A 26273-nucleotide genomic window follows, 5' to 3' on the forward strand; every position below is an offset into this window, starting at 1 on the left:
TCAACTCCATTTTACACTGACTTGGACGATATTGATCTCAAAACAACGCTAGGACGCCCAGAAACGCTGCAGACATCGCTAGGTGAGTGGCCAATTCATAATTAATGCCAGGAAATGGCTCCAGGTTCAAAAAAACCGAAATTCTCCTTTAATCTATAAAGGCCAGTTAGGCAATGTTTGTACCTGACATGTTTAGGCTGCTGTTTCTGCAGTCTTCATCAAATTTGATCAGTTTAAGTTGATGTAGGCTACCCCCTGTAAACATAGCTCTGTTGTTTCAGAATTGGCAGGGAAGCGCTATTTGCTGTGCTTTGGTTGTCACAAGGTGTCAGAGATGTAGCTATTTATTAAATTTGAACCTATGAACCCTTGAACCTCTATTAATGCCTTAATCTGCTGCTGTGAAATAAATGTTTTGTTTGATTTTGAATAGTAGTCTTTCTTGTGTTATTGCGCTTTTCAGAGGTTATTATGGTTAAAAAGTCCAGAAATAGGCATAGCGGGTATATAACCTATGTTTTACGATATAAAAATATCATATTTAAAAAAAAAAAAAAAAAAAAAAAATCGGAAAAAAAAAAAAAATCAGCCCCCTCGCCAGTTATAACAGCCCCCTCAGTCATTTCATCCTGGCGCCGGCCCTGGTGTGTGTGTGTGTGTGTGGTTTCAGCAAGTCAAGCTGCAGACATTGCAGTGCAAGTACCAAGTATCGTGAAAGCGCCAAGTCCCCTATCCCCCTTAACACACACACACACACACACACACACACACACACACACACACACAGTGCAGACAACACAACACTTCTTGTGATGCATTCCTTTGTGACGTCAAACGTGCTGCCTCTGGGCTGCGAGGCAGAGCACAGGATGTCAGAGTGAGAGAGAGACAAAGACAGAGAGAGAGAGAGAGAGAGAGAGAGAGCATCCTTATGTATTTCTGGTGTGTGAGACGGAGTCAATTTTCACATTTGCACATCTGCCAATAATAGGCATGCTAAGACAGAAGAGAGACTGAGCTTCGTCAGTGAAAAGACACCGTTAAAAAGAGGGAAACGGAAAATGGCGCCGAATCCAGAGTCAGAAAGTGACTGCAAATAACAGGATCCTTACTTCCCTATAATAAGTGAAATTCTTTGGCACTTCTTCTCCCCTGAGTTTTGATGCCCGCCTGAGCGATGGCCGGCCTGGCAGCAAAGGGGAAGGAGGAGGCATGGCTGCCGATCACACTGTCTGGGACGCGTGGTGCACAGTCACACACACCACACCAACAACACACATCATGATCATCGTTCTATTTCCTTTTCCTAGAAACTCAACTGGCCCGGCTTTGCAGCCTTGCTTAGTGGTTGCACAACATTGGCTGGTCACCAAAATGCGTTTAGTTATAGGTTAGTGCATTTTTACAACGTGCACTTTTCTCCAATGGGAGCTTAGTGTTTGCATGTATAGATACACCCATGTTGACCTAGCGTGCATATCTGATGCAGCCCTCATGCTGCTGTGAGGTGAAAACCTAAAACGCCCAAAGTGGCCACTAGAAAAGCCAGTGGATTTAGGTGAAGAGAAGGCAACAAGCCATTACTTAAAGTGGGGTCAATTCCTTGTATAATTTTGAAAATGGTAGCAAGACTTTATGGCTTATATAATCTGAGATATTTACGACCTTAAACTTCAATTGCCGCCAATTGAGCATGGCATGACCTTCCCTGTGTTAAGACGGACACGTGTTTTATCTGTAGTCAGCTAACTGTCACAAGTTGTGTTAACTGTCATAAAGTTTTGAAACTTAGTTTGGAATGCTTGAAGCTAGTTTTGGAAAATTTGAAGCTCACTTTTTTGGAATCTTTGTAGATAAGGACTTTGCACTCGTGTTTGACGTTCCATGCCACTTTAGAACACTTTTTTCCTTGACTTGTGATTTTTACTAATTCCCACAATTCTACTGCAAAATACTATATGCTCCACAAAATCAAGCACTTTTGGTCACAATAAGGGACAAAAAAAAATCCTGGAGGGACAACCTCCTCCACCCTTTCACCTGACGACAACAATAGGCTGCTGTGTTCTCAGATTGCTAACTATCCTCGCAGCAGAGTGTATATATCACAGCATATTTAATGGAAGGACTGTAACTGAAGTGGGTTGACTGTGCTTTGAACATGCATCATGGTGGTCTGCTGGTATGAGATGAGATGCAGGGAAGATGAATATCAGGGCTTCGTTACTCATGTTTTAAACTTTCTTTGAAAGGAATACATCAAGTCTCTTTGGAGATTGTTGCAACTTCCCTGTTGAGAGATGAGAACATACAGTACGTAGATGCTCAAATCATCCACAGTAGACCATTGGTTTTAGCATACACTTTGTTGAATGACAGTTGGCTCCATGCTAACACTTTAGCATACACTATTGAGTAATAGTAGGCTCCATGCTAACAACTTACATCAGCTCTAAAGCTAAAGCTAAGGCAGTTTCTTCTAGGATAATGTTAAAATGCACACAAAACATGATGTAAAAAATAACAGTGTTTTGTACTATCAGCCAGGGACTACTTCCCCTGTTTCCATAGGAAGTTAAAGTTGTTTCCATAGGAAGTTAAAGTGGTGGGCGATGGGGGACTGTGTACCACTAAAAATCACTGTGTGGATGAATACGTGGTGGTCACTCACACTGAAAGGGTTCCGAAAATAAACCTGTCTGCATCAGCTATATTGAAATAATAATGTTTCATTTTTACAAATGTATGAATCTACAGGCCAATATAATTAAATAACAAAAACGTTTACACACTAAAAGGTCAGTCTTATTTGGATAATGCCAGTGGCCTACTAAGTTAAGTTAAGTTATCCTTTATTTATCCCCATGGGGAAATTCATCATATCACTAGTGTATGCTAAAGTGTTAGCAGCATCAGAGCCACATCTACCAGGGACACCGGGATGATTTTGGTGACTATGTTCTTACGTAACAGACACACTTGATGTATTCCAGTGTTTCCCCTACCATTCTACAGGCCTGGCGGGCCCACCAGGCCAACGACGCCCCCGCCAGGCCAGAAGAGGAAATGCAAAGAAAATAAAAAATAAATCCTGCTCTCCCCAAAATTTCAATAAACCTTTATGGCATATTATTACAATACAACAATACTGGTGTTGACCGTGTTGACAGTAATAGAAGATGCCAAATCATTCAAAACAATAAGCATTTTGCTTTTAGGAGCATCGTGCCAGCGTGCGGCACTGTTCCAAAACGTGTCAACGTGTGTCATTGCATGGGAAACGCACATCCCATAATACAACTGTTTGCATCGCATCCCATAATAGTATGATGATACTTGGGATGCCATTGCGAACATAGATGCGAACAGGTTAGCTAAAAGTTTAGTGTCGCCAGCGAGGGCCCCCAGCGACGGCCCCCACCGTTTCGGTCGGGGTACGTTTCGAAATCCCTCCAGGCCTGAAATTTTTTCTAGGGGAAACACTGTATTCCTTTAAGGATGCATTGCAGAGATGGATGTCTTTACATTGGTTGGTCAATCGCAAGTGAACGGTGTCAGAGGATATGTGGAAATGCAATGTTCCAGTGTCAACTTGGATCGTAGTGGTCTGAAAGAAGAAAGAGGAAGGGGAAGTGAGAGAGAGCCTGTGCGTATCCGTGTGTGTGTGTGTGTGTGTGTGTGTGTGTGTGTGTGTGTGTGTGTGTGTTAGGCCCTGAGTTTAGTCTTGCATGATTGTTTCCCAATTATGCACGAGGAAAGAGCTAAATCGGCCTCTGCAGCCGTGCATTTAATTGCCTTATAATCGCCTGTATAATTAACCGTTCAAAACCTTGTAACGACGTCTCCCTCTCCCCCCCCCCCATCCCCACCTTCCTGTGTTTTCTCCACCCTTCCTCCACCACGCAGTCCTCCTGGCCCAGCCCATAGAGAACGAGTGTATGGAGGGCCTGACGCTGAAGATCACCGACTTCGGCCTGGCCCGGGAGTGGCACAAGACCACCAAGATGAGCACGGCCGGCACCTACGCCTGGATGGCCCCCGAGGTCATCAAGTCCTCCACCTTCTCCAAGGGCAGCGACGTCTGGAGGTAAGGGGTGTGCGTGCGCGCGCGCACGTGTGTGTGTGTGTGTGTGTGTGTCAGTCTCACAAATTGAAATAAGTAGTGGAAGAAGGTACGTGTGGAGGATTTAATGCTTTTTTTGGTGTGCATCTTTAAATTAAGTCCCGCATAAATTATAATTGAATTCGCTGGATGCAAAATAATGCATTTTCATATTCTGCTTGCAAGGTCTGAATGTTACATAAAGCCCATATTCAGCACTGACTTGCAGTAGGCTGTCCTGCTTGATTTGTTGCTCGCTTAATTCAAAGGGAAGGACAGACTCAAAGGCCCTTGACAGGAAAAAATTATCATCCTTTGTTGCTGGGAAAATACCATATTGATGAATATATACCAGCCTCCAGCAAAGGATACAATTGGCTTTTTTTTTTTTTTTTTTTTACAGGGAGCACACACCAGCTTTCCTAGCGGAGTCTAGCTGTTATCACTGCAAAACAGATGTGTTTGAAGGTGAAAATTGAAATCACTCAAACACATCATACTCGGGACAATTGCCTCCAATGTGTTGAAAGGAGCTGCGTTATAAATAGGACAAAATATATATTGGTGTCTGCTGGCACCTACATGTGTCAGAGTCCTGCGCGGGTCTGATTTTCAAGACCCGGTTCCGCCCGGCCCCGCGACGTGCAGTACCGACCCCGCTCCGCGAACCCGCACATATGATCAATCAGTACCGCAACCCACCCCGCCCCGCAGACATGAGACCCGTCCCCCGACCCGGAACCGCATATATATAATAACCGTTAATCTGCAGTGCAAACATTTTGTAGTGAACCAAACGAAACTGCCACCGTTTCACACGAGAGGCGAACAGCAGTCTTTCTGGCCGAGACTCGTCAGCTGATGTACGTTAATTAGCTTTTAGCAGCTGCTAGCTCACTAACCAGCTGGATAGCTCTGCTATCAGACACACAGACAGTTACAGCAAGCAAAGTGACTTACCAGCTATTTCCAATATGTCCGGTATAATCCATACTGCCTTTATGATTGCTGTTGGAGGAACGTAAATCCACGTTGGGATGAGACCTCTCCACTTTCACGCTATCCATCCATGACATGTTCTTGCCTGTTGCTATGAAAACAGCCAGTGTGTATGTTTGACTGGAAGCTAACGTTAGCCTACTATATTATCTGTCCGACTCGTATTGTCTCCAATCAATCACCTTGACCGCAGCTGAGTTTTGAATGTTTTGTGCAGTCCATATAGCGTCACACATTGCACAGTATGCGCATACTTGAAACGATGCCGGTTATGTAAACAAACTGCGAAAACGTGGACAGAAACTTTTCTCCTGTTCGAGTCAGACCAGCTGCCAGACACCCCCCCTGCCAGACACACCCCCTGCCTGCCAGACACACCCCCTGCCTCCATCTGAGTGTAACAGAAAAACACACAAGGCTCATACGTTGTCGTTGTTCCACCCGCCGCCCGGCCGCATTTATTAATTTTTACCCGCCGCCCGACCCACCAATTTACAGAAGTGTATTTTTTACCCGCCCCCCGCGTTTTTTTGCGGGTACCCGGCGGGGCCCCGCGGAACCCCGACCCGGTGCAGGACTCTGACATGTGTTCACTTCCCAGAGACCCAAGTATGAGATGAATGGGTTAGACGTGGGCTACTCAAACTTTTTATATCGAAGGTCCACTTAAGAATTTTACGCGAGTTCAAAGGTCAACGGAACAATGGCAGTAAAACGCGTCGACATAAGTCACGGCCATAACTTGCCCATTTAAACATAACTTTAAGCACACACTTTCAATACTGCTGCAGTAGGCATATATTGGCTTGAATCAGTGGAGAACTATTTGCCTAACTACTATGCCTTGCACCTGGGCACTTAGGCACTGATCCAATTGTTCACTGGTCAAACTGCTGCTGTAGGAGCTTTTAACAATGTTCATTGTGGAAAATCTATTTTAGCCACTCAAGTTGAACTATTTTCAACTCTGTGCAACCGACCAACCAACCACTGCAGAAAACTCCACGATCCACTGCACACTGCACAGCCGGTAGTGAGCGCGGAATCTGCGCCGCTTCCATACGAAAATAGAATCTGCGCCACTTCCATAGGAAAATAGTGGCATTTTGAAATCAAGGATGGTTAGCTACACACAACTAAATGCACGTTCAATCACATGACACAACACGTCGACAAGGTCTAATCCGGATTCATTTGTAGTTCGGTCCGGAGTTTGAGAACCCCTGGTTTATAGAGATGGGCCGGTAACCTAAAGGCCCTAATCCAAACAGCAGTCAACATTAGTGTAAGACTAGATTTTTGACTTAAGAACCTGACAACGACACAAGAACAAACAAGAAAGAAATCCTCAAGGGACCCCACAGAACAACCACCGTGCTTAATTTTATGCATCCGTCGGCTTTGTAAGCAAAATAGTTCCACATTTGGCTCCTGGCACCAGTTTTGTCACACAGTTTAGGTGGAGTGGATTCAGTTCAAGATATTCTGCTGTTACTGTTGGCAGGTCTTCAGCTGTTTAGTCCACTGTCAGAGAGCCAGACTGCCTCTCTGTGTGTAGAGCTGAAATGTGGCCTTCAAGCCTTCTTCAGTAGCCATTCATTTTCTATAGATGTTTCAGAAAATCCCAAAAGAGTTAATTAAGCTTTGGACCAAGCAGATACCAGTTGAATCATGAGGTTCACTGTGAGGCCTAAATCGGCACAGGCATACGGCACTTTGGAGCGGGTAACGTTTCCACGTTAACAGCGATGTGTCCGATGCATGGAGCTCGCTAAAGGTTGCAGATAGTGTTGTATTTCACAAGAGACTCAGGAATAAAACAATTTCATCATAACAAAGTTGGAGTCATATTAATGATTATAATAAGTAGTTTCACAAACTGTTCATGGTAAATCGACCTTACAACAACCTTTTTGTACTAGAACGTTAGTAAATAGGCTATGTTCCGCTGTCTGCATGTGGGCCTCCCACCATCTGTGTGTCCTTGTTTCATGCGCCACCTGCCTCGCAAAATTACGACAGTCACGGGCGTGCATGTCTCAAACTATGCCATGTTGGGTCTTTGAATGTGAGGGAACTTGGCCTGAAAAGACCTTGAATTTGATGTTTAAATTTCCTATTGGAAAGATGAATGGGAAATTTTCTTTTGGAACCCGACGCTTCAGCTCTATTAGTATTAGTATTTTTTATTAGTACGGTATTAGTATTATTATTATTATTATTATTATTATTATTATTAATAATTATTTTTCTTTTTCTTCTTCTTCCAATCCACATGCCACACATATACGTCCCCTAGAGGTGACATTAAAAGCGTCAATCTTGAAATCAGAATCCGCTTTATTGGGCAAGTAGACATACAGTACAAGGAATTTGACTCCGGTATACGTTGTTCTCAATGTACTTACACTGGTGGGGGGGAATGTATGCATATAAGATCAAACAAACAAGGACAGTGAGTTGACAGAGGTACATAAAACATTAACAAGTAACAATATTAATTGATTGCTATTTGCAATAAATGTGATGAAGAATTATAAATATGTATATGAGAAAATAATAACAATTGTATACCTACCTCGCACTTTAATGCCGCCAGCTGTGAGCGTAACAAAATGTACTTTAAGTGGCTCCTATGCTGAGCCAACACATTGCACCTTAAATATCTCCCTTGCTCTTACATCAGGTATTATATTGTTTCTATGTTGTTTTTATATTGTTCTCCTTTTTAGTACTCAGTTGTTTTTATGATATTTTATAATAGGATTTATGATATCCTAGTTGATATATCCACCAGGACCTTGAGTTCGTATTTCGTTCCCTTCCATGTCTCATGTTTTGGAATGACAATAAATAAATAAAATATCCTATCCTTGTACAGTCTAAGTATATGTAAACCACACTGGATTGTAAACAAGGCTTATATAATAAGATACAAGATAAGCAAAGCTTTGAGACAGTTGTTGCACAGTTAACACGTTTAACCGTATCGGGGGGGGGGGGGGGGGGGCGTTGTGTGCATGAGGTAGGTGCAAGAGGTCAAGTGATCCAAGTGTACAGCGAAGTGTTCGAGTGAAGTGAAATCGACGTTTTGCAACAACATCTAAATAGTATCCAAATTTCGCAACAGCCACGTGTTCTTCAGCAAAAACTGTAATTCGCCCTGGATAAGTGTAAAACCTTCAACATCAATGTAAACGCAGAGGAAAGTGAAAGCCAAGGAGAGAGAGAGAGAGAGAGAGAGAGAGAGAGAGAGAGAGAGAGAGAGAGAGAGAGAGAGAGAGAGAGAGAGAGAGAGAGAGAGAGAGAGAGAGAGAGAGAGAGAGAGAGAGAGAGAGAGAGAGAGAGAGGTGAAGGCATGGAGGCCCAGTGATGGACGTGAGGAGGGCAGCCGCAGACATGTGACGGCTTTCCTTCAAAGAGCTGCTCTGTGCTTTGTTGTGGGACATGTGTGCTGCACACTGTCCTATTGTCTCACTATAGACAGGCCCACACAGCACACCCAACCACAGCCCTGTATCTAGGAGTGGCTTTCTCTCTGTGTGTGTGTGTGTGCGTGTGTGTGTGTGTGTGTGTGTGTGTGTGTGTGTGTGTGTGTGTGTGTGTGTGTGCGTGCGCGTGTGTGCGCGGCCACATTTAACAAAGACAGGCTCCTCAAGGGTTCTCTGGTTTCTGCCAAGTGAGGTTTAAAAGCTTCTACAACATTAGTTTCTGACCAAGGCTTCCACATACAAATGTGTGCCCTATAACCCTAACGGTATCACTACGCCTTACGTGGAATGAAGCACGCAAGGACGTGTATTGCTTGCTTTAGCAACAGGGAACTATTTTTTGTTGACGGATTTAATGAAATCCCAATGCATTCTTAATGTCATTATTGTAAAAAAATGTTGTAAATGTTCTATAAATGCAAAACCATCATCAAATCGTAATCTCATTATGCTATTGTTATTCTGCTGATTTGGACATGTTCATACCAGGGTCTTAGCAGCACCACAAAGAGTTGAAGGACCATTTGAGCTTTTGATATAAAGGGGGAAAAGCTGTTTCTGGACTTCTTCTAGCCTTCTCAAAAAGGCTTCTTTACACTGATCAAAGGCGGTATAGAACCCTGTTATATACAGTATACAGACCGTTTGCTACCCCGTGGACACAATCTCAACTCTCCATCTCTCACACACACACACACACACACACGCTTTCTCAGTGTCCAACGTCTCTGACTGACAATAAGCCCACGCAATCTCATTTTCACTGCAGCAATCACTGCACAATCTGGAAAAGAGCAAAACGCTGGCGGGCGGTCAGCCCCGCTTTGAAAATGACGGGTAATCTCTGTCCTCCTATTCTCCGTTGTCTGTCCTGGATGGGTCGTCTCTGGCCCCCGGGGGGCGAGGCGGCGGGGCGAGCAGCGTTTGTGCACAGTCACAGCGTGTGGAAGTTGTAATTAAAGAACTAAATAAAAAAAGGCTGCGGCCGTGCTCTCCACTTAGCGGTGCGTTTAGTCGGTCCCGCGCGGCGGCTAATTGACAGTGTGGGAGATCCAAGTCCTAGCGCCACGCTTCATCTTCTGACGGCCCTGGACTACTCCCATTGTGTCTTTTAGATGCTTCGTGGCTCCTGTGTGTGTGTGTGTGTGTGTGTGTGTGTGCGTGTGCGTGTGCGCGCGCGTTCACATAGCTTTGCGCACGTGTGTGCCTTGATTCTTTGCACTCGGCGCCATCATTATAATGTATGTAATGTTAGCGTTAAAGTGCACTGTGCTCTGCTAAGCGCTTAAACATGAAAGAACAAGTTGAATTCTTAACTGCTACCTACTCTATTCATGGGTTTCAGTCACGTGATGTTTTTTGTTGTGGCCGCCATCTTGGCCTGCCACGCAGCATACGACTTTTTCTTTAGTTTAGTAGCTGTCTAAGTCTAAGTCTATGAGAGGACTGTTTAAACACATGCCCTCTCTGAACTCTAACTGCTCTCCCGTACTTTGTAGTACAAACTCCATTCAAACGTTCCGATGTTTTGGGTCCTGATTTGTGGGGGCTTTCGGGTCTCGTTGAAGAGGCGGATGGCAGTTGGGTAGAAGCTGTCCCTTTGATGAGAGAGGTTCTGATACTGCCAGACTTCAGTCTTCTGCCGTGGGGGAGGGCCCTGAAGACTTTATGACCTGAGTGGGGGGGGTCGGCCATGATTTTTCCGAGACCGCTTTATCATCCTGGCAGTGTGTAGGTCCTGAAGGAATGGCAGGCTGCACCCCAGAAAGCTGCACCAACACAATATGCATGATGTTCTACACCACCATGTTTCATACATATACATATACATATATACACTCACCGATCACTTTATGATGAACACGGTGTTAATAATAAAGTGCTCAGTCAGTACTAATACGGCGGAGGTATCAGGTAGCAAAGTGCCATCCGCCTCCTGGTTGTACGTGTTGCATTCTGAGATGCGTTTCTGCTCACCACAGTAGTAAAGAGGTTATCTGAGTTACCGAAGCCTTTCTGTCAGCTCCAACTACTCTGACCTCTCTCTCTCTCTCTCTATCATCAACAAGGCGTTTCTGCGGCCCACTGGATGTTTGTTTGTTTTTCACACCATTCTGTGTGAACTGTGTGAGGCCGTTGTGTGTGTGTGGAAATCCCAGGAGATCAGAGGTTTCAGAAAGACTCAAAGCAGCTCTTCTGGCACCGACAGCCATGCCACGCTCACAGTCACCGAGATCACATTCCCCCTATTCTGTTTGAACATTATATCATATCTCTGCATGATCGTGTGCACTGCACTGCTGCCACGTGATTGGCTGATTGGATAATTGCACGAGTAAGCAGGTGTTCCCTAATAAAGTGCACGGTGAGGGTATGTGTCCTCTCCACAGTACAGTCTGTGTGTGACCAATATTTGCTTGGTTGTCTGACTTTCCCCCCCCCCAGCTATGGTGTTCTGCTGTGGGAGCTGCTAACCGGGGAGGCGCCCTACAGAGGGATCGATGGACTGGCCGTCGCCTACGGAGTCGCTGTCAACAAACTGACGCTGCCCATCCCTTCCACATGCCCCGAACCCTTCGCCCTGCTCATGTCAGGTGGGACGTGTGTGTGTGTGTGTGTGTGTGTGTGTGTGTGTGTCTGTGTGTGTGTGTGTGGGGGGGGGGGGGGGGTAATTTGAAAAGGTGTGTAGACAACACACCTTTTCAAATTTCTGAGTTTCTGTTGCTGTAATTAGAATGACTTCACTTGACTTCAGGCACAGGCAGAGTAGCTTTGTGCCTGCTTTGCAATGTGATTAGTTAGATCTGAATTAAATACACGTTTTTAGGAGATTGGCTCATTGTACAACCTGTGATAAGAACATTTCAACACCAGTCATATGTCCCCAGTAGATGTTCGGCTTTGGTGCCCAATGCAATGCTAACACTTTAGCATACACTGTGTTGAGGGATAGCAGCCCTCCCTGCTAACACTTTAGTATAGGCCCTTCTCACGGCAACCGTTTTGAGGTGGTAAAGCAGAAAGTAAAGCAGGTGTGACCAAAACGTTAATGAGGGCCCCCGGCACTGGGACGCCTAAATGGAGGTTAAGTGATGTAATGGGTTTTCATTTCAGGCCTCAAGCTGATAAATAAGACAGTGCAGACATTTGATATCCACTATACAGTATGTGTGAGAAAAAGAGAGAGAGAGAGTAAGTTTGGAATATGGAATGTGCCAGGGTTAGTGTGGTAGTATTCCCACTGGGACCCTCCTTGGGGCCTCCCATGTTAAAAATGCATGCACGTACTGTAAGGCAGCTGGGGCGGTGGCACTGTCCACCAAATGGCATGTGGATAAGGAGAGTGTGTGACTTTCAGAGAGAGAGCGAGAGAGTGAGTGAGTTTCAGAGAGAGAGAGTGTGTGGTTGTGAGTTTCAGAGAGAGAGAGAGTGAGTTTCAGAGAGAGAGAGAGAGAGTGTGTGTGAGTTTCAGAGAGAGTGAGAGTTTCAGAGAGAGAGAGAGAGAGTGTGTGTGGTTGTGAGTTTCAGATAGAGAGAGAGAGAGTTTCAGAGAGAGAGAGAGTGTGTGTGTGTGTGTGTGTGTGTGTGTGTGTGTGTGTGTGTGTGTGTGTGTCACTGGTGCGAGAGTGCTCTTGCGTGCCATCACATTCGTGTCACCAGCAGCCTCTCTTTCCATTTCCCCAAAGCTGGGTAAAAATTACCCCCCCAAAAAATCTACTTTGTTAGATGACATGGCTGCAGAGGGGAAGTGTTATTTGGCTTGTTGTAATTTTTTTTAGGTTATTCATTCTTTTTTTTTCCCAGGCTCTTGACAACATCGACCCAAATTATGCAAAAGTCATTTTTCCACGTAGCCTCACCTCTCCTCCTGCATCTATGTCAACTTGTCTTTCACAGTTCTATTGAAAAACAAGCGATCACTGTAGAAAAAGCACCGGTAGCTAGTACCTCAGGGAATTAATTAATTATTGGATTGGTTTTTGATCTGCGTGTAATGCCTGAAAGTGCTTTAGCGAATTATGCAAATGCCCCATATCAGGTTAATTAAGCGTAGCACTTTGAATAGCTGATCAGCTTGATGCGAGATTGTGCTCAGACAAGTGCACAAGGGCAGTGAAATATTACAGGCGGTGCAGGATGTTGATTCAGCCTGCTGCAAAAACATTAATCTCAATAAGTCATTTTTAGTCTGGTATTGAGTCTTTAAATGTGATTTTTTTTTAAACGGGCGAAGTCGTCCAGTGGGGGTAGATGACTCAACACGTTTGATGAGTTTTCTTCAATCAAGTTATGCTATCTTGGTACTAGAGGAGTGAGCTTCCTTATTTCAAGATATCAATTCAAGAAAAGTCCAAATAAGTTCAACTGAAACTGCACTGGAAACAAATTCAGTGACAAATTCTTTGCAAGAATCTTTTCCACTTGTTTTAATTAAGATTTTAAAACTCCACAAACCAGACTAAATGACTTGTGAACACTGACATTTTTAACAATTAACGCAGAGCTATACAAACATACATGTTTTGATGTGTGGGAACCCTGATATTATATTATTTATTTATTATATATTAGATGTTTTTGGGGAACCCTGATATGAGATGTTTTGATGTGTGGGAACCCTGATATGAGATGTTTTGATGTGTGGGAACCCTGATATTATATTATTTTATTTATTATATATTAGATGTTTTTGGGGAACCCTGATATTAGATGTTTTGATGTGTGGGAACCCTGATATGAGATGTTTTGATGTGTGGGAACCCTGATATTAGATGTTTTGATGTGTGGGAACCCTGATATTAGATGTTTTGATGTGTGGGAACCCTGATATTAGATGTTTTGATGTGTAGGAACCCTGATATTAGATGTTTTGATGTGTGGGAACCCTGATATTATATTATTTATTCATTATATATTAGATGTTTTTGGGGAACCCTAATATTAGATGTTTTGATGTGTGGGAACCCTGATATTAGCCTGATATTAGATGTTTTTGTTTTTGTTTTGAACCCTGATATGAGATGTTTTTGTTTTGTTCGCTTATTTCAGCATTAGATTGACACATAACTCCCCAATTCCCATTTTCCTCTGCTTTCCCCCACAACTTCCTTATTTCTAGTAGTTTTCTCTGTTCATGTGATGCCAGTCATGCAGCTAGAACGTGGTCTGTAACTGTGTGTGTGTGTGTGTGTGTGTGTGTGTGTGTGTGTGTGTGTGTGTGTGTGTGTCACAGAGTGCTGGGACCAAGACCCCCACCACAGGCCCAACTTCAGCTCCATCCTGTCCCAGCTGATTGTTATGGAGCGGCAGGTGAAGGAGGAGATGCCGCAGGACTCCTTCCACTCGCTCCAGGAGGACTGGAAGCTGGAGATCCAGGGCATGTTTGATGAGCTCCGGGCTAAAGAGAAGGTAAGAAGAAGAAGTAGGGTTAGCCGCCCCTCGCTTCGGTCATTTAGCCGTATCATATACCTCTGTTTGACTATCTGTCTATCTTCTGGGTTTCCACTGGTCATGACATTTCTGGAATATCATTCAATTTTGAGACATGTATCTAATCCCAGGCAGGGAAAGTCATTGAATTGGTTGAGTTCAGTCAGGGGGATAGGGAGTCAGGGAATATCAGGGAATTCTGCACTTTTCTGAAATATCCCAGAATGCATTTTACGACTTGTTTCACACGTTCATAGCATTAGATGGGGGACCTATTCAGCCAAACTGTACTAGAAACCAAATTATTCTATATTCTTCTAAGCTGGAAAACATGACCAAACTAGGTAGGAACGAAATTTCTAGGTCACGGAAGAGTTCTGACTTATTTATGGAAAGTCATGAAAAAGCCATGGGATTATACATTAGGAGTACGGTGGGAAACATCTATCAGTTAATCCATCCATTCATAATCATAAATAAACTGAATTGACCAGGTACATCCATGATTATACATTTTTTAGAGGATGAATCACTCAGTGGTACAAAACACCCATCCTCTGCACTGCAAAAGCCTCTTGCATGCACTCTCTGTAATTTTGCCCCATAGAGATTGATTTTGATTGGTTGAAGTTTATTAGTGTCATGCATTCTATAGTGTCCATCCCTCATGGGCTTACAATACACACATAAAATAAAACAATAAGACAACGCATCAATTGTACAAGACCATCACAAATTGCAAGTACACAGCGTACTGCCCAAAGAACAAGACAAATCATTCCATCATTTTTTAAACAGAAAGTTCTGTCTTTGTTCCCATGCCTGACATATAAAACTTGCAGTCGGGAAGGTCCCTTTTTTAAAACACAGCTCCAATTTCTCATAGTCATCCAAGTAAAAAAAAGTCAGCATAAATAGAGGACATTTTACTAAAGAACCCTTCCCTTGCATCATCATATGCAGTGCAATAGAGCAAAAAGTGAGTCTCATTTTCAATTTAATCTAAATCGCATATCTACAGAGACATTATAAAAATTGGTAGATGCAATGCTGTAAATTAATAATAACTAAATAAGCGTACCACCACCTAGTGACTTTTCCATTAATGCTAGCAGACTGGGAGCAGACTTTGGTCTGTCGTCGTAGTTCACCCTGACTTTTGTGGAAATGGGGCAGAGTGAATGCTCTTTACCGTTTCCTCCTCTCAGGCCACGTGTGAAATCTCTCAGGCCACGTGTGAAATCTAACTCCACTAAAACAGCAGTTAGGAGGCATCTGCCATCGAGGCTCTGCAGGTTTTTATTGCAACCAAACTCTGCAGCAGCAAACGTATCACGCCTTCAACCACAGGCCAAGTTACAATGAAAACCTCTAGACCAGGGGCGGGCAGGATGCACATTGCACATGCAACATTACTAATCTGATTAATATCACATATTTGGGTGATGTACCCCATCAAATTGCTGTAGCAGGCTGTTTTAAAGCTAGAGCAAAGTTTCTGGTGTCATCTGAATGGAAGAATGGCTAAATTTGAATATGAAAAATATAAATGTTGGTATAATAAACTTGGATTACCAGTCCTTTTCATCAAATTAGTAGCTATAATTGGGAGTGATGGTGTTACAGTAGGCTACTGGTGGAAGTGTACCGTCACAATCTGGCCCTCTGATGATAGCGAGGATTTTTTTTTGTGGTCCTCTCTATCATCAAAGTTGCCTCGATAGAGCGGTCCCAGTTTATACAGGACGACTTGTGTACTTCCTCACCCCCCCTCTTAAGGCACATTTGTGTCCACGAGGGTCCGCTAGGGTCTGTGTGGCGTACATTTCGTCATCAGAGGGTTTACTCGAAAGGCTCTGTGCTGACAACCGCGTACCTCAAATATTTTGTGTCCATGCAGACATGGCCACTAGACAAGGGCACAACTGCACATGTGCTGGAAAACCTGAAGAGAGGCGCTTTTGTACTGCGGTGAAGTTTTAGGTTGGATATTCGACAAACATCAGAGTGAATGTCTGTCGAATATCCAACCTAAACGAACGGTCGTTTTTCGCTGCTCTCAACAGGGAGAGAGTAGCTATGGCTTCTTCGTCTCCCTCGCTCCCTCCCTCCCTCTCTCTCCACGCGTCCCCCAAGTCCAAGCGGACTCCAGAAACTAGTATAGACAGAGCTGCTACTGTTGCAGACACCATGGTGTCTGCAGCTGTCAGCATGCAGGTCCTCTCGGGACTATATCCAAGGCTATATTCCTTGTCCTCCTGCCTTCCTTCAGGAGCTGCGGTGCCGCGAGGAGGAGCTGAAGCGAGCGGCGCTGGAGCAGAAGTCCCACGAGGAGTTCCTCCGGCAGCGCGAGCAGCAGCTGGCCCAGTGGGAGCAGGACGTGTTCGAGCGTGAGCTCAGCCTCCTCATCCTCCACATGAACCAGAACCAGGAGAAGCCCAACGTCAAGAAGAGGAAGGGCACCTTCAAGAAGCACAAGCTGAAGAGCAAGAACGGCGAGAAGATCAGCATGCCCCAAGGTGTGTGTGTATGTATGTGTTTGTGTCAGTGCGTGTGTGTGTGGCCTTAATATTGCGTTCATGGCAATTCGGACCGCCGGAAAAAATGTGTTCCGACCTGTAAAAAGTGAATTGAACGGTATTCCAGGTCGGAATTACAGAAATTCGTATAATTCAGAGCTCTGCTTTGTCCGAGTTGACATCATAGACATATCCAAATGGCGACTTGTATCGTTAATGGTAATCACATACCGTAAATTCCGGACTATAAGGCGCACCGGTCTATAAGCCGCACCTTCAAAGGTGACTATTTTTTTCTTATATAAGCCGCACCGGACTATAAGCCGCGGGTGTTTTGATGTTTAATTACCATATGTAAGGCTTCGTGCACAGAGGGGATTGTCGGGAAAGAGATGGCTGTTTGGGGAAGCTCCCATTTATTAACATTTCAACAAAACAAAAGTCAGGTCACTAATCCCCAGACAAAATCACACATTGTGAGATGCTTAAAAATCACCATCGGCGGGAGCTTTATGCTGTGCAGCCAAGAACACAAGTGAAATTCGTTCTCTCGTGACCTGTGGTTCTCAACGTGATGGACGATTCACCTTTCTTGTTAACAGTCCTAGTGAGAGGCAGGTCGAACGTCAAAGGCACTTCATCCATATTTATGATCTGCTCCGGTCCGATGGAATATTCCTTGATCTTTCTTTGTGTGAATTCGCCGAAGTTTGTAATTTTCTCCTGGTAGTCGGGAGGGAGTTGCTGACACAGTCGTCCGCGCCCTGACGGACAGTCCCTTTCGTCTCGGGTTTGTGCATGATCCTTTGCTGCTGCTGCTGTTGTTGTTCCTGTCTCGCTACTGTCGCTTTCAGGCTCAATCGCCGCCATCGTCGTAACACAGCCAGTTCTCCATCTTTTGAAGCATGATGTTAGATTACAACGAGCTAGTTGTGTGGCTTAGCCTTCCAAAATGTTGCTGTTAGTTTTTAAGAATGTAATACATAGAATTGGGAATGTTACATTCAATTTCATTCAGACTGTCTTTCAGGCTCAATCGCTGCCTTTTTCCCCCCGGAGCGAGGGAGGAGGGAGGGTGTTTTACCGTAGTGGCTGAGAGAGAGTAGTGGCACAGTGCTCCAATCAGGTCGCGAGGCACATTTTTTGCAACATCATCCAATCAGGGTCTCGCTCTCATAATGTCTGTCTTGCTCTCGTTCTGCCTCATACCAACATCCATAGATTTTGGAGGTTCCCGAGTGGCCGTTTGCTGGAAAAATCCATAGATAAGCCGCACCGTTATATAAGCCGCAGGGGGCAAAAAAGGCCAAAAAACGGGAAAAAAGCCGCGGCTTATAGTCCGGAATTTACGGTAATTATTATAAAGACGTTTGTTGATGTTTTAACAAAATGTTACTGGAATGGGGATAAAATAATTCAGTCGTGGAGCTCTTCTAGTTCTAGACTTTCCAAATGTTATCACAGCGAATTAATCTAATTCTGATCGTGAAACGAGTCATTTCGCACGGGCTGTGTGACGCTCAAAACAATTGATCCACTGTTGTACTCGCGATGGAGTAGGCTCCAGCTAGGTTGCTGTCCCATTTCCAACAACAGCATGTTGAAGCTGTTTCCAGTTTTTGCGTGACAACGAAGAGCAAAGGCAAAGGCCCACGTACTCTCACGCCAGAAGTGCCAGGAGGAGGAGACAAAGGCTCTGCATTACAGAAGTTACGCACTATAGCTTTAAAAAATGTTGCGTTTTAGTTTTTTGTATTCATTTGAGCTGTGACTTCATTGACTTGTGGCATTAACAGGTTGTCTGCAAGTCTTGTCTTAAGGGGGATCAAATCCAGCCCTCTGATTGGGGGGGTGACCTCACCAACCACTGACTAGGCCATAACTGCCACCCATTAATATGATGATGTCAACTAAAGCTGTTGAAAGGTCTTGAATACAGTTATAGTTATTCAATTCAGCCTTAGAGATCTTAAAAGTCTTTCCGTTTCTTGATGTGCTGCTGTTGTTTTTTCTGGTGAGACAGGCCTGTATTCTCAATTGGTTTATTTTTCATGTTATTTCAGTACTGAAAATTGGGCTCATGTTTCATATTTCAAGTTTGTTTTGTTGAAACTATCAACTGGTTTGTCTCTGGATTGTTGACTGAGACAAGAAAACATATTTCAAAGGCCGTTACTGACTCATTCCCCAGAGAAGAACGCAAAGAAGAAGAACAACAACAACAACAACAAAAATACACAAAAAGATACAAGAGAGCAGAGAAGAGGAAGTGAGGGAGAGACTCTTGTGATGCAACTGCAGCAAGGCTTTGCGTAGGTTGCTATTAGGGTTTGACCAAAATGGGGTTTTTGAAGGATGATACCAATATTTTTGAATAGAAGCTGCCGATAGACAATATGTTATGCTGATATTCAATATATTTTAATTTGACTGTTGTCATTCCCCCACACTGTCAGGGTGAGAACGCCTCTGAAATGGCAGTAAGACCATGGGGCACAAACTCTGAGGCCTCATTCAGACTGCAGGCAAATCCAATTTGTTTGTCAAATCGGATCTTTGAGACAGTCTGTCCGCACTGCCAACAATCCAATTTGGGCAAGTGATCAGATGGGATTTGTGTGTCCAGAGACGTCACCAACCTATCTTCATGGGTTGCTGTGGTAACGACGACGTAGGCATCAGTAACGACAGTGCTACGCTGGTGCTGGCTTTCCAATGTGGAAGCATGAGAAATGGAGAATGGAGATCCATCATCTCGTCATCCAAACAATCACAGTGTCAAGTAGTGGTGCAGAACTCGCACCAGACAAGCTCAAGAGATTGAGGAGGCTACGTTGCGTTCTTCTGTGCTGCAGTAATGGCGGGCTTCACTGTGCAACGAGTGGCTTGGCAATTTTAGAATGGGCATGTTTGGCATGCTCTGTGGCTATCTAGGACCAAGTCTTGTCCGTCAAGACGCTCACTTTAGGCGGCCAATATCCGTGGAGAAACAGGTTGCAGTGGCAAAAGACACTTTTTGAAATTTGATTTGAGTGACCAGAGCATTCAGACTGAAGACATCCGTTGAAATCCGATTGGAATCACAATTCAAACCACCTCCAAATGGGGTTTGGATGTTTTGCTGTTCAGACTTGATAAAAACCAATCCGACTCCAATCTGGATTATGCCAAAAATCAGATTCTGGCAGTCTGAACAAAGCCTAAAACTCTCCATTGAAAGTTTTGAAACCGAGGATACTATCACTACTACTGCTACTGCTACTACTGCTACTATTATAGCTACTACTACTGCTACCACTGTGTGGCATTTTCAGCCTGCTACTGTCCATATCCATGCTACCGGGGGTTTCAATGGAAGTGTATGCGTGTGAGTGTATTTTGGTCTGAGCAAGCATGCGTAAATGCACTGTGCGTGTGTGTGTGTGTGTGTGTGCGTGTGCGTGTGTGTGTGTGCGCGCGCGCATTGTGGTCAGGCCTTTCCCAGCAGCAGCAGGGCGGTGATGTGGTGCGGGGGGGTTGATGAGAGGGGAGAGCGAGCCAACCACGCCTTGACGCTTCCTGTCCATATAGACACACTGCTGGCTGCCTCTCATTCTCTCTCTCTCTCTTCACCTCTTCATTCTCTCTTGCTCTCTTCAGCTCTCCTTTTCCCTATTTTTCTCCATGCCTGCGTACTAACTCAGATTATTTTCCTTCACCTGGATGGAAAACGTCATGATGAGGTCAAGGAAAGACGTGAAGGAGATTTCATAAGGACTTAGGAAAAGACAAGCGCAGTGCTGAGAGAATCCCACTGCACTTCCACTAGGCTATACGGAAGTCTGCACATGGGGCGTCTACCTTTTCTCAAAACCCTGCTGAGTGACTGAAACATTATCTTACTAGCTGCTATAAGTCACGCTGATTTCAAAGGTGAAATCCGTTTCCTGCTCGGTTGCTGAGAAAATTCTGTTTTCCCCGTGTTAGCAACATGGTTAGCAAGCATTAGCAAGTTATGTTGTTTGTATATTTTCCTGAATGGCCAAATGGTGTGTCCCTTTGCTGCCTGCTGCAAGGAATTGTGTGACAGCATTGTCTACTTTCCTTACATACAGGATGGTCCAGTCACTGGACCATCCTGTATCAGTGTATCCTGGATACACTGATCTCCAGTGTATCACCAGTGTATCCTATGCTGAAGGAGCTAAGTCAGGAACCACTGAAGGCAGCACCTTGTCTTAGTGTTTAGAGAATTTGAAGGTACCCCTGAGCCTTCTGGGTCATTTCACTCAGTGAGGAACCTTCCTAAGCAAAAAAGACAAGTTGAACGCAGCCACCTGCTCCATCTCTCTCTCTCTTACCTCTCTCTCACCCCATCTCTCTCTATTTCTCTTGGCCCTCCTTTCCATCTCTCTCTCTCTCTCTCTCTCTGCGTTACCCTCTAGCTCTCTCCTCTCTCAAATGCATGTATTATCTTTGTCTTTTTCATCCCTCTCTCTTACTATAGCTGCCTCACACCCTCCCCGTTTCACCCTCCCCCTTTCCTCTGTTATTTTCTCTTCCTTGTATTTTGTTTATCCTTCTCATCCTGTGTTTCCTTTGTACTTTGTTTGCACCCTGTGGAGTAACTCATGTATTCCATATCGTGTCATGGCCTATACTGTAGAAATAGATGTGAACAAAAACAAATGGTTTGTACTCTTCCTCTGTCCTTCACCCTGGTTGAGATGTTCTCAACCCATAGAGACTTTGCAGTTTGTGTCCCAAATCTCCCTATAACCATGTTTGCCGCCATCATGGAGGTCAGTTGGAGGACTGGCTGTGTTCAAATAATGTCTAAATATATAACAGCTGGGCTGTGAAAGGATAGATATCCAAACAAGATCGTTGTGTTGTGGGTGTAGGTCAATTAAAAATAAACGCCTGTAGTCGGATGAGTTAAATTTGTTTTCAAATGTAGGTTACTGTGACACAGTAAACAGATTAGCACGTCTCTACTCCAAAACACACAGCTTTAGCTTGAGAAGAGTCAGCTCAGCGAGCTAGCTAACAGTTTTTTCAACTGTTTGTTCAGCAGTTTGTTTGCTTTGTTCCGCAAAGCAACCGATGATAATTTCAACATGCAACTACTAGCAGCTTCTACTACTGTAGATATTAGCTACTGTGTAAGAACAACTGTCTACAATGGTGATTAGCTAACCAGATAGCCTAATGGTAAGCTTGCTAACAAGCTGATATTATGTAAACACAAAATTGGTCAGATTGAAGTGATCCCTGGCCCTGGGGTCACTTGGGGGGGAGAAAATGTCATGGATTTGTAAACCGTACCCTCTGATTCAATCTGCGAGTTTGGATTTGTAAACTATGTGCCCTTGGATTAGGAATTTGTGCCCTCGGATTCGCTATCCAAGTCCTTGTGTGTAAATTGTGCAAAAATAAACATGATACTTGATACTACAGTAGATGCCTTACAGAATAAGCAGAAAACAAGAGTTCCGCTTTTAGGCGTTTAGCCATCAAAATAAAAAGCGCAAAAGTTTAAACAGACAGATTCTGCAGAATTACAGTGTTAAATTAATTTGTATTAAATAATCACATCCAATAATTGGGGACCCAGGTTAATATTAATAAAATGCCATAATATGTGTCATTTACAACTATAATTAGACTAGATTTATTTGACAATTAAATACAAGTTAATTTGTTTAAAACTTATTTCTGCATGTTTAAACTCGTTATTTTTTAATGCTAAACACCCAACCCGGAAGTATTTTTTTCCATTATGCTCATCCAGGGCCTGGATAGCGAATCTGTCAGCACAGTTTAGCAATTCATGGGCATGGATATAAACCTTTTTTTTGTCATAGTGTTGAAATAACGAGTTCCCACTCAAAAACAGCCAACAGCTGTTGACCAAGAGCTGAGGACCTCCAACATGGCCTTCAGACGATGTGTTATGTCACTTGACAGACTGTCCTTCATTCGGACAACCCGGGTTTAAGCCTGGCAAGCATCTACCCTGATGACGTGCTGTTGAGCAAGCCACTGAATCCCTACCTGTGGAATGCTGCTTTGTAGCTGTTCCTCCGCTTTTGCTCCTCCGGTGGAGGGGACAATAAATAAAAAAGAGAATTCCTCTACAGGGATCAATGAAGTATTCCATTCAATTTCCACAACCTCGAAGGTTCAGCGTATTTCAAAGAAAGCATGATGCAAAAACAAATAATTGTTGCAACCTTGCAGTTCCTCCAAGGTGCATGAATCAAAACAAACCAAAAGAATGAAGTAATTCAGCTCCTTATGGAGAACAGTTGACTAAGCTTTTGTTTAAAAACAACGTACGCATTTCCGCTGCCATAGCGTTCTTCAAGGTTACATGGATTGCATGCATATACACAATAAATGCAACCAGTGACATCCAGAATGGCTTCCCCCAAGTCCGGGGAAAGAAAGCTGGCACCAAAACACAGGTTGCCTGAGTAGTTATGCTGCCGGGGGGGATAGAGAAACGTGTTTGTGACTACATGGTTGCCGGTTCAAATCCCAAGAATCTGTATTGTGGTTCTCGTCGTGCCATCTGGGTGGTCTGATCGTCTTGTGTGTCTTGTGTTGCAGATTTCATCCATAAGATTACGGTGCAGGCATCTCCGGGCCTGGAGAAGAGGCGCAACTCTCCAGATCTGGGCTCGGGCTCCTCGCCCTCTTTTGGCCCACGCTTCCGAGCAATCCAACGTGAGTGCGCACGCACGCACGCACTCGTGCGCGCACACACACACACACACACACACACACACACACACACACACACATTAACAATTTATTTATGCCCACAAAGGGGAGAACGGTACAAGGGCACAAATACTAAAAGGTGCAGGGGAGTACATCCACTAAATCATGGACTCGTGGCATACAGGTCTTCACAATATAAAACAGTACTCAGTCTTCAGGGGTATACGTAAGTAGCAGCATCTCTGCCATGTATGGCGACTGCCAATGATGGCAGAGACAGCACGGTACTTTGCAAGCGCACACGCGCACAAACACAGACGCACACACGCACACGCGCGCACAACATCTTGGTACATACACAGATGCACACGTCCATGCATGCTCTCAGAAGCAGACATTCAGAAAATCAAAGAACATATATGCACGAACACACACACACACACACACACACACACACACAGACCCTCCTTAACCACATTTCTCAGTCTCCAAATTCTCTCTTTTCATCTGCTCTCATCCACCCACTCTTCTTTTTTGTCTTCCCCTGTTTCCCTACGGGCCCCCCCCCCCCCCTCCTCTCTCTCTCTCTCTCCCCCTCTCTCTCCCTCCCTGGCTTACTGCTCTCTCTCTCACACACACACACCCTTTCCCAACAATAGTCTGTTCCAGTCCAAATATTATCTGACTTCCTCTCAGCAGCTCAGCATTTCTCAGCGGCTTGTTTTGCATTGTAGACCCCCTCCCTTCCCTCCCTTCCCTCCCCTCCCGGTTCCCACCGGCTGCAGTTACCTGCTCGCCGCAGCGAGGGGAGCCGTCGAGCCGTGCTTTCAGGCAGCCAGACAGCAGCAGCATTTTTTTTTCTTCTTCTTCTTTCTGCCTTCATATATGCATGTAGCGGTTCCAGTGCGGTTTTCTGAATTCAAAATAAGCGCAGGAGCAATGCATCGCTCCAGGAGAAGGGGGCGAGAGAGGGGGGGGTTGCAGCAGATTTACAATGCTCTTCTGCTTGTCAGCCTCTCAGACGAACGACCAGAGATCGTTTCCCTTCAGAGGGAAATTCTAGCCTGTAGATCACAGGGCTCTTACAAGACCAAAAAGGAAATTTGTGGTGTGGCAACAGGCAGCGAAAGGGATTTTTTTTTCCTCCCCCCCGCCGGGGGTTGACATAAAAGCGCAAATTGTGGTGAAACATTTATCTGTGAAAGTGGTTAGCAAATCCAAAACATCTGCCGGCTTCATTTACTCATTAAATCGAGGGCTGGCTTTCTCTCACATGGCTATTGACTCTCTTAATGGCAATTACCCAGCCCTGAGTGTGTGTGTCATTAAAATGTGTTTAGTGGATATTTATTCTCGCCCTCACAGTAGCGCGCAGTGGCTCATTGCAGGCACTTCCTGAATTTAGTCAAGTCGAGAGCTGGCGAATTGATTTTGCACCAGACCACCGATTTGTTATTTATTTATTTTATGATTATTATTTATACCCCAAGGAAGCCCATCTGGGCAGACTTTTGTTGTTACGTATGATTGATTTTGTGTAGAATTGCATGACCATCTATACCAGAGGTGGCGAGGGGAAATTGAAACCTACAGAATATCAGAATAGTCTTCCTCATACATTCTGTCATTGTCCCAACTTCTGCTGATGTTACATAACAGATAGCCCTGGAGGTCCCCTGACCCCATTTTGGGTCCATCTTGCTTAGCATTTTTAGCATCTCAGCAGGCTAGCTGTATTACATGCAGTGGCCACTTTTGTTGTTGCCCTTATTATTATAATGTTGTTTTGTAGCTGTTGGGGTAGGATTCATGTTGGTTGCTGCATGTGGTTCTCTCTCCGAGTCTTCTTCTCAACATCCCCTCCAGTATCCAGTATCTCCAATTTAGATCTTCATATCATAGATCTGTTCATTCATCACTTTTCCCCCCCAACACTTTTCCTTTACTTCCTTCCTTACAGCAGTTGTAGGATTCTACTTCTGATTGGATTCAATGGAACATCACTAATCCTACATGAGGCAATTAGATGGGCAACATGTGAAACATACAAAAAATGTTAGAAACCACCAAGATATAGAAATCATCATGGCAAGACAGATGACAGATTGCAACAGAAAAATGTGTCAACTCGTTATTCTATGTGACGTCGTTTAGCTACAGTCGGCGACTGATGAAGTTGCACCCGTTTCAATGTTGCAGCTTCTGTGCCTTTCTGTGACGTCCCACCCCCAACCTCGCCCTCCCGGGGACGACATATATTAACAATTCATCTATTGTTTCAAGAACTTCCCATAAGGAGTATTAAAGGGTTTTGACAACTTTCTTCACACCTTGCCGTTGCACAGCATTCGCACCCCGTTCACATGATGGAGGCGGGGAGCAACAGCTCGGGCGATATCATTGGCAGATGAAATCACGGCTTAGAACTCGGCGCTCTGCTCTCGTTTTTTCCCCAGCGCCTTTGCTTCCTTCCTCCCACACGTTTCTGTTGTGTGTGTGAAGCATGTTGGGTTTTAGCCTGGAGGTTACCTTCCAGACTGGAGCCGTATATCCGCCCCGCACGACGAGGAAATCTGAAAACGCTCTTTCAGAAGAAACTGGAACTTAAACTTTTCATATGGGGGGGGGGGAAACAAGTCTGAGGAGTTGGCTGAAGCCTATTGAATTTTCATGAAATTTGTCTGTAGCAGAGAATCAATTGAGGGTCATTGTGTTGAGTGTGTGTGTGTGTGTGTGTGTGTGTGTGTGTGTGTGTGTGTGTGTGTGTGTGTGTGTGTGTGTGTGTGTGTGTGTGTGTGTGTGTGTGTGTGTGTGTGTGTGTGTGTGTGTGTGTGTGTGTGTGTGTGTGTGTGTGTGAAAGCTGCCCTTTTAAAAAATACTCACCTCATTACAATGCAGCTAGGCACTGTGCATCTTAATGATGTGCCAGCTGATATTAATATCACTCTGTTTCTCTCCCTCTCTCTCTCTCTCTCTCTCTCTCTCTCTCTCTCTCTCTCTCTCTCCCTCTCTCTCTCTCTCTAC

General features: G+C 44.5%; 1 protein-coding gene across 1 annotated transcript in view; it reads left to right on the top strand.

Annotated features, from left to right (window-relative positions):
* LOC310779904 (mitogen-activated protein kinase kinase kinase 11) overlaps positions 1–26273 on the top strand; it is a gene marked incomplete at its 5' end in the record, with an annotated part of 55877 nt that overhangs the window by 24155 nt on the left and 5449 nt on the right. Inside the window, 5 exons of the mRNA XM_083640414.1 lie at positions 3907–4087; positions 11038–11186; positions 13826–14001; positions 16295–16541; positions 23136–23252. Coding sequence (XP_083496540.1) covers positions 3907–4087; positions 11038–11186; positions 13826–14001; positions 16295–16541; positions 23136–23252 — 870 coding nt within the window. The remainder of the gene's footprint in view (positions 1–3906; positions 4088–11037; positions 11187–13825; positions 14002–16294; positions 16542–23135; positions 23253–26273) is intronic.

The sequence above is a fragment of the Poromitra crassiceps genome, assembly GCF_964638095.1.
Source record: "Poromitra crassiceps genome assembly, chromosome: 7".
Lineage (NCBI taxonomy): Eukaryota > Metazoa > Chordata > Actinopteri > Beryciformes > Melamphaidae > Poromitra > Poromitra crassiceps.